This window comes from Asparagus officinalis, chromosome 3, assembly GCF_001876935.1.
Source record: "Asparagus officinalis chromosome 3, Aspof.V1, whole genome shotgun sequence".
In the NCBI taxonomy this organism is placed as follows: Eukaryota; Viridiplantae; Streptophyta; class Magnoliopsida; order Asparagales; family Asparagaceae; genus Asparagus; species Asparagus officinalis.
The window spans coordinates 394,583-404,351 of NC_033796.1; the positions used below are offsets into that span (position 1 = coordinate 394,583).

A 9,769-nucleotide genomic window follows, 5' to 3' on the forward strand; every position below is an offset into this window, starting at 1 on the left:
TGCAATCTACAAGCTCCTTCCTTCGCTCACGCATAAGCCGGAGCAGGTGGTAAACATCTAATATTGAGATCGGAGGGGGAGTAGCGGTTACGTAAACCTAATCCCAATTACCCCATCCACAAAATCAACACGTAAAATTTTATAATAATAATAATAATAATAATAATAAAGGCAGCCTCAAATGATGTTGAGATCGCCGGAAGGAGGAGCTCACCGAGAAGATGGAAGGGGAGGCGTGACCGAGAGGAGTGAAGAGAGAAGGCCATAGCGCAGGAAGAAGAAGCACCACCAGAGCAGCCAATGCTCCTCCTCCTCCTCTTTGAGAGTGATGCTGATTCCAATACTTGAGCATCTCTCTCTCTCTCAGCCCTTCTTCGTTATTCTCCACCCCCAAATTGAAAACCCTAGATTAGTAGTAGGAGGAATCCAATCTCAACGGCTCAATCCCAACCTCAGTCTCTCTAATCTGTCTATGGAGAAAAAGGAGGAAGGAAGGAAGGAAGAAAAGACTGGTGCTCTTCTTTCTATACGGACACACACACACACACACAATTAACGCCCCCCCGCTCTGTCTGGTATCTCGTGCTCACAGATGGCGTCCGTGTCGCATCGCTGTTAGCTGGGGGAAGCTGTGTGGTGTTATGATCTTTGATAGAGAGGATTAAAACGACGTGCTCCACTCATTTTAACGTCCGTCCCCACCCCCTCCTTGTTCGTCATATTTACGAGTCGGCCGCGCACCACCGACACCGTCCACCCTGCACTAGCCCCGCTGCCCCCAACCCCTCCTCCTAATAAATAATACCTACATATATACATACGCTACGCAGGAGCCGAAAGATGCCGACGCTGCCATTATTGTTCGTATGGGTCGGGGGGCCTGGCCCAACACAGTGTTAGATGATCGTGAGGTATGCATGTATGTGACCATGTACTGCATGCGTCTGGATGTCAATGGTCCCAAATAAATAACTTATAGATTCGATTCTTACCGCTATTAGCCAGCTTAGCCCTGTCTCTGGCCCCTGCTCCCCCTTCTTGCTTTCTCGTGAGATTTCCTCGATCCCCGGCCTTTTCCCTCGACACTTTAATTGACGCTTCCCCCTTTCTTCTTTTTTCCTTAATTTGCTTCGCTTTTACCACCTACAAATCCAAAAATACAAGTCATTATCATGCTTAATTTCACGCTCTTCACTTGCTAGCTGTTACGTCAGTTATTATACTCCTCTTTTTAGTTGCGCATTTATGACATTGTACCTCCTTTTTTTTTCCCCTCTCCTCGATCAACTGTTTCACTCGTGCTCTTGTCTTCGGTTTTGCCATTTTTAATTAAATTCCTGGTGAGGAGTAACACGTACACGTGACCGCTCCATGGAGTTGTTTGTACGTCTAAATTCCTATTATTAGATAGCTCAACTCTATGTATGTTGTTTGAATAGATCACTCTGATAACTAATTTTACTCTTCAATAATTTAAAGAACTAATTTCAGAATAACTACTTGAGTAAAGAAGGACATGGCAGCAATTTCACTGATTTGAGGGACGTAGCTTAAGAAATGGAGGACCTAATAGCACTTTAAATGATTTGAAGGACTAATTTCAATATTTAAAAGATTTAAGAGACTAATATAAAAGATTCTTTTGGTTATCTAGTGACTTATTTTCATTTTTGGTACACCCAATCGATCTATCTACCTTTTCACTTTGAAATCTTAGAGTATTTCTTTTGACAGGAAATAGTATCTTGTTGGATAAAATGAGAAACCAATTTAATAGTAAATCTGTATTAGAGTGTCCGGATAAATTCTTCTTTAATAGGTATAGCCAACATGCCACCTTATTTAGAGTTCTGATATACGTGTAGTCGTCTAAAATTGCCTATGTGAGCCCGCACGAAACTCGAAGCAAAGAGTGGACGAGTCAAAAAGGTTTAACCAATCGGCTCGCGCGCGTCGGTCAACACGCGCGCGTCAATCAGCCCGCGAGCGTCGGTCAACATGCGCGCGTCAATCAGCACGCGCGCGTCGGTCAGCACGCGCGCGTCGGTCAGCCCGCGGCGCGTTAGGTTCACCACGCTTGCGTCGGGTCAGCACGCGCGCGTCGGTCAGCACAGCGCGCGTTAGGTCAACCACCGCTCGCGTCGGTCAGCCTGCGCCCGCTGCTCGTCAGCCGTGCGGTCGGTCAGCCGCGCGCTTCGGTCAGGGCCATGCGGCGCGCGCGCGCGTCAGCCTGGCGCGCGATCGGTCAGCAACGAGCGCGCGGTCGGTCAGCACACGCGCGCTCAATTAGCCCGCGTTCGACGGTTGGTCAACACCGCAGCGCGCGTCCATCTGCCCACGCGCAGGCGCGTGTCGGTCAACACGCGCGCTGTCAATCAGCTCGCTGTCAGGCAGCCCCCTCGGCTAAGCGGCGCAAGCGACGAGCCAACCAAATTACGCAGAACAGGTCAAAAAGCACAGTCCTAGAAAGAAGAGCGCCAAAAGAGAAAGAGGTCGGGACGGAGGCCGACGGACCCGCGCCAGCCGCTGCCGACTGGCACAGGCCGACCCGCGCCAGCGCGGGTCAGACCTTACCGACCCGCGCCCCCCGCGAGTCAGCAGAGCCCCTCACGCAGTCCAGAGCCTGGAATGCGTTTTCGAAGGTTTTAAAGCGGTTTTCGCAGGATTTATCTGTTCCAGGGGTTTCCAACTAATTTGATATCATCCACAAACATGGTTAGGCTGTTGTTAACCAAAGATAAGGCCAAATCACTCATTCTCATCCAAATACCTACACCCGGGACCTATAAATATCAGTCCAAAGGCCTCCATTTTACAGATGTGGAATTTTATCAAAAGGACGAGGTGCTGCTGGATTGAGGAGTCAAGGAGTACGAAATTTCAGCGAAGGCCAACGAGATCTCGGCGAACTTCAGCATAAAGAAGAAGTCTTTCGAAGGATCCGAAGCCTCATACGCCCGTTCCTTGAAATTAGGTTTGGTCTTAATCTCGAGAAGAGCTACTGATTTTGCTTGATCGATTTCAGAGCTTCAAACAAATACTTCCTTTATGAAGTAGGAGCTCCGTCAGTTTTCCGACAACCGGATCCGATCCGCGATCGTCCACGGATAAACCCCGACACCGGCGAAGAACTCACGCAAGCAAGAGCCGATAAACGATTTTTGTGATTATTTTTAAGAGAATTGTAACTTTTATTTTTGTTATTTGAATTTGTTGTAAACGATTAAAGTTATAATGAAATCGATAATGGAGGCGACTTTCGAAGAAAACAATATGTATATTCATTATTTATCAATCGATAAAAGGGTATAAACTTCCAATTAAAAAATTATATTACTCTGCAAGCTAAAGTTCATTTAAACCATTTATAAACTTCAATACATAATTCTAAAGATTTGTAGATAGTTTATCTATACAAATCCAAATATTCACCTAAGTATTTGAGATATTTTGTATTAGTCCCTCAAACATTTAACCATTCTACATTAGCCATTCAAATCTTTGAAAATTACTCATAAGTCCCTTAATTTCTAAGGTGTCATACAATTTGGTGCATCAAAGAAAATTGTGTAAACTTTAGGGCATCAAGTGTTGGGGAAAAACACTTAAGGTATCAAAGTAAAAAAAAAGTGTAAGCTTTTGAGCGTCCGTGTGCCAAATAAAGAATGTGGGGTAAAGTTAAAATAGATGTAACTTTAAGGTATGAAAATGCAAATATCCCGACATAGGGAGGGGCTTGAAAATCTTTTTTTTTTTATCTAAACTTTAATTTATTGCTTAGGAAATTTTGCAAAGTTCTACTCCCATTTACGCATATAGCTACAAACAACTAGCTATACATCATATATTATGTAACTATATACACCATATATAACTATACATCCTAGCATGGAGCTATACACATTGTACTACTTAGGTATTCACTTTGTTGTATGTAAATCATCTTTGTATTTGGGGTGTATGAAAATGTATGGAACTTTGTGGTATTCAAAGTAAATTGGGTCAAACTCTAGGATATAAGCAAAAATCCTTATTATTTATGGATTTTTGCTTTTGGGCCCAATTATTTACCCATATTTATCTATAAACCCAATAACTTTCCTTTGCGTCATTGAACCCATTATTTAACTTTATGTGTTTATCTCTAAACCCAAAATAGTATAATTTAAAGTTATAGATCCACAAAACATCACCCTCCTCTCCGTCGTCTCCTCTTTCAATTTCTCTCTCGCAAAATCAATTCTCCGAGATCTCTCTCCACAAAATTCCCCAAAGAGAACTCCTTCTTCCTTCATTCTCTCTTTATTCTCTATTCTTCCCTGATGCCGTATCAGATCCCTTATTAATCCAATTTGGGTGAAAATCTGAGCCCTACTTTGAGCCCTAACTTGTCCACTTTTTTCTTCACCCGACCACTGCCGTCCTTGGCAATGTCGAGGTCCTCAACTCTAGCTGCGATGCTGACAGACACTCGACTACCGCCGTCACCTAAGCACCGCCATTATTGCCATTGCCCGACCGCTGCCGTCAACTAACGCTACTGAAGGCGTATAATATCACTTTCTCTAGCTTTAGGTTAGTCATACTGTGTGCACTTCCCTTGGTTGCTTTTGGAAATGCAAAGGTATTTATATCATTGATTTTATTGTCAGTATTACTTCTGAGAATTGATTCAGTTTGTTTTATTTCATGTTGTTGTTTTCTAGTTATTTTTGTTACTCAATCAATAAATAGTCTGCTTGGCTTATCTACTCAGTCATTGTTATGTTTTTAGTTGAACCTTTTTTCTAGTGAATCCTATAGTGACACTCTCACTTTAGTCACACATGGACTAGTGTGAAGAATTGTTAGTAGTCTAAATAGAAAAAAGCCTAATGACCCAATAACAATTAGTACTAGTATTTTGACGGTGAATTAAAGCTAACATCGAGTTGATCTTGGTGAGCCACACGGCTTGCACACGCCAATGGGCTCTGTAGGCCCGGGGCGTGATAAATGTTATTAGAGCAAGATTATCAGCTAAAAGTTTAAAATTAAGTGCTATACAGGACTAAATGCTACACCGCGCACTGTAAGTGTGGATGTTGTGGGAGTCACCTCTAGAATCCACATCGCTTGGCAAGTGATACTGGGATGTGCTAATTATCATGCCGTGATAACAAGAACATCGTTTTTGTAAGGTAGGGTGATTGTGACACCCTCACTTTAGCCCCACATGGACTAGTGTGAAGAATTGTTAGTGGTTTAAATAGAGAAAAGCCCTAAGGCCCAAGAACAACTAGTGCTAGCATTTTAGCGGTGGATTTAAGCTAACATCGAGTTGCTCTTCGCGGATCTCACGGTTTGCACGCGCCAACAGTCCCGTAGGCCAGGGGCGTGACACTTATTGTTGTTATCTTGATTATATTGTATAATAGGATAGTAGCAGTTCTTCCATCATCTTGATCGATGTATATATGATATCACTTTCTCTAGCTTTAGTTTGAGTTGAAGTTGATTCTATACTGTTATCATTGTTGGGAATTTATCAAATAATTAATATTATAGCATGAATTAAATCCAAAATCAAAATAAATAAGAGATAAGAAAATCAAGCCTGAACGGGAGCAGTCGTGTAAACACTGCCCTAGAAGATTGAGAACCCGCCTATCGCCCTGGCGCAGATGGTTCCCTTCCCCTAGCGGTAAAAACCCCCGGAAACGGCCGGCCTCTACACTCGGGCGAGAGTGCAGAGCTTCAGCTCAGATGAATGAAGTTGCCCATAAAAAACTAAAATGTAGATGAAAATAATATGTAGGGGAGAGAAGAAAAACAAGAGAAACTTGTTGTATATTTTTCTTCTTATCATTTTGAGCTCAACATACGGATATATATATAGGGTTGGAAAAGACGTTACAAAACCCGTAATTAATTCCGTAACGTTCGTCATAAATTTTGTAACGTTCCCCATAATTATATGGCCGTTACACATATTTTTAATTGCTAATTAAAACATGTTTTAATTATAAAACTTTATTACTATTCATGAAGGCAAAATTGTCTTTTCTTAACAAAATATCTAACAGAGTGGATATAGAATTTCTATCAGAACCACTAAAAAGTCCTTTTGTATGTGATTCCTCTATGGTTGCTTTGTTTATTTCGTTTATTTCCACTACTTTTTCAATATTTGCTGTCATTTTTCAAAAAGTTTAACAACCCTATTCAACCCTGTTGGATCCTTTTGTTTTAATGATGATTAACAAACAATTTATAACTAATGTTGTTTCTAGTGTTTGTGTTTTATATTTATTCTAAGCAAACAATAAGTTGGAGGATGGATGAAATCAAGCATTCACGATCATATCCAATAGAGGTTGGCAGAATAGTAGAGTGAAGCCTTGCAATTCAAGTTAAAGATCCAATCCAGCTTGTTTCTACCACATTGAACCGACATTGGGACTACGTCTCCAAATAAGGGTTGGGTTGCCGCTTACAGTGACCTCATCTATGGGCTTAACCCCATCTCCCTCGATGAATCCAGGACCACACTCCTGGATAATCCCTTAGTCAAAGAGTCATCAAGATTCTTTTCACAGACTTTACAAAGTCTAGAATCATAACTTTGCCTAGCAGGCGTTGTATTTATTTATCAAGTTCTTATTTTGTAATTAGTCCATCATATTGTTTGAAATTGACATTAGGTCATGATCTATGATCATAAAAGATCATAGTCTATGTCTGAAGAGATTGACCTTAATATCTGAACATTTCAAACTAATGTGGAACTAAAAATTCTGCAGTTATGCATATGCACATACATGAATGAAATTAATAATAGATACATGCAGAGCATAATAGGATTTCGTATCTTAAAATATATTTTCGTATCTTAAAATATATTTCATACTTCATAATTCAAATGCATAAAATTTTTAAAATTCTTCTATTATAAGAGGTTACAAATTGGTTGCCTACAAAGGAGACCGTCCAAATTTAAATCAGTTGCCTACAAATGAGACCTTCCAAATTTAAATTGGTTGTCTACAAAGGAGACCTTCCAAATTTATATTGGTTTTCTAGTACCACCTCTTATACAAATAATAATAATAATAATAATAATAATAATAATAATACCACCTCTTATACAATTAATAATAATAATAATATTTGTACATACGTGCTTTAAATTTTACAAGTGCATTCTTGCATAAAACCTTGTAATTAATCATGTAACAAATGCAAGTTATCTAAAAAGATATATGAGCATTTATTGCAATATTCATCAAAATGCAATAAAAATGATGAACTTTACATTTGAATAATTGAAATATAATCCATCATATAAAATAGAATTTTAAAAAATGCACCTCTTTGATTTGGTTCGCTCATATATTGATCATTTATCATTAGGCAATATATGATGCAAGAAACGTAATTAAATAAATGCATATGAATTTTTTTTTTTCATAATTCCGGTCCTCTTATTCCAAACCAAAAACTCCTAAAGTGAAAAGATTAAAGTTTTACCCGGGTAGTTAGCCAGGTAAGGATAGTAATAGAGGTTGATCAAAGATCAATTAAGTACCTCGTTCCTTACAGAGCGCGTTACGCAACCCTTAAACCTTGCCTTAGACACCAACTAATCCAAGAAAACTTGAATCGGTTCACTCAATGAGTTTTTGTTCCTTAACAGTATATAGAAACTTTAAATTATTTCCTGCAAGCATTTAATTTGCCTAGCAACGCAAAACCCGTCTATAAAGCTTACACATTAAAGAGGATTAATGAAAATAAGCATTTAACAACTCAAATTAATCAGCAATAAACATGTGCAATTAATCACAGAGATAATCTTTACTTTTAAAGATCTAAAATATAATTCACCATATAATAAAATTAAAAGATGCATAGCTTGCAAGATGATATTAGAGATCTAGTTGTCTGTATTTTTCTATAACTGAAGTTATATTATATGAAGATATTTCCAAGTAACTGATTGTTTCTTTCAATCAATCAATGCATGTAAGAGTAGCACTGTGGCTGTCAGAAGTATTACTATGCAAGGCTTGTTGGTTATTTGTCACGCTCATTATGAGTTCCAGCATACCACATGAAAAACCTTGGCAATGATAATAATACACTTGTATCAGATACATAATCATGACATGGTGGACATTTATATCTTTCAAAGTAATTAGCCAAGGTGTGTCTACTATTTGGTGTCAATTGACATATTAATTTATAAACCTCATGTATAGGACACAAGCGTTGCATAGCAAGCTAGATTAATTACTAGTCAAGAATAATTATAATGAAAGCAATTAGATTAGATGATCAATAATAAAATTGCTTAATAAACATCCCAAATTAATTTTCAGTGAACAGTAATTCATATTTTTTATGATAAACAGTAAATTTTTGATTAATTGTCGCAATTAAACAAATGCTGTAATTTAAAAAAAACACTACAATTAACAGAAATTCGGATGAATAGGATTCCCCCTAATGAACAGTAACTTCCGAATGAACAGTAACTTTTTTTATTTTTATTTATTTTATTTTATTATACCTTTCGGATTTAAAACAAAAGCTATAAACTCTCAATCTTCTAGATTGTTGGGAATTTATCAAATAATTAATATTATAGCATGAATTAAATCCAAAATCAAAATAAATAAGAGATAAGAAAATCAAGCCTGAACGGGAGCAGTCGTGTAAACACTGCCCTAGAAGATTGAGAACCCGCCTATCGCCCTGGCGCAGATGGTTCCCTTCCCCTAGCGGTAAAAACCCCCGGAAACGGCCGGCCTCTACACTCGGGCGAGAGTGCAGAGCTTCAGCTCAGATGAATAAAGTTGCCCATAAAAAACTAAAATGTAGATGAAAATAATATGTAGGGGAGAGAAGAAAAACAAGAGAAACTTGTTGTATATTTTTCTTCTTATCATTTTGAGCTCAACATACGGATATATATATAGGGTTGGAAAAGACGTTACAAAACCCGTAATTAATTCCGTAACGTTCGTCATAAATTTTGTAACGTTCCCCATAATTATATGGCCGTTACACATATTTTTAATTGCTAATTAAAACATGTTTTAATTATAAAACTTTATTACTATTCATGAAGGCAAAATTGTCTTTTCTTAACAAAATATCTAACAGTTATCAGTCTTTTTGTGGGACTATAATCGGGTTTTAGATGAGAGACCATATAATGGAAATAGTGGGGGTAGGCCAAAAATTGATAAGAGGTGCACATTCCCTCTATTTCTATTGCATTTAAAGGGTACAATCTTAGTTTTACAAAAGTATAGGTTCCTCTCTTTTCTTTTATCTTTCTATTTCTAGAACTTACAAAATTGTTGACATGAGCTTATCATTAAAGCTTACTAATAACATTTCTATTACATTACATTTTATAAGAGATAAAAATATGAAATGATAAAATTCTTTCCAAAAACCTACACATAAATAAATGCAATAATTTTTTCGAGAGAAATAAATACAATAATAATGACAATTAGAATTTCAATATGTTCCAATATAAATTTTACCGAATGTGTATAACTAGCTACTTGGGCTAAAAATAATTAAAATAATAAGTTGAATGAAATATGAAAAATAGACTCTAATAAAGAACATTATCTAAGAAAATTATGTCGTCGTTCAAATTGAAATATTTACTAAAGTCAATTCTGAATAAGATAAATAAAATATAGCTTATTAACACCATAAAAATCTCTTGGAAAATTTGATGATCCTTTAAGGCATTAAAAGTGACCCA

At 37.7% G+C, this 9,769-nt stretch overlaps 1 protein-coding gene across 1 annotated transcript in view; it reads right to left on the reverse strand.

Moving 5' to 3' along the window:
• LOC109832548 (uncharacterized protein At1g04910-like) overlaps window positions 1-710 on the reverse strand; it is a 16,147-nt gene extending 15,437 nt beyond the window's left edge. The window contains 1 exon segment of the mRNA XM_020399889.1: window positions 215-710. Within this exon segment, the coding sequence (XP_020255478.1) occupies window positions 215-352 (138 nt within the window). The 5' untranslated portion in view covers window positions 353-710.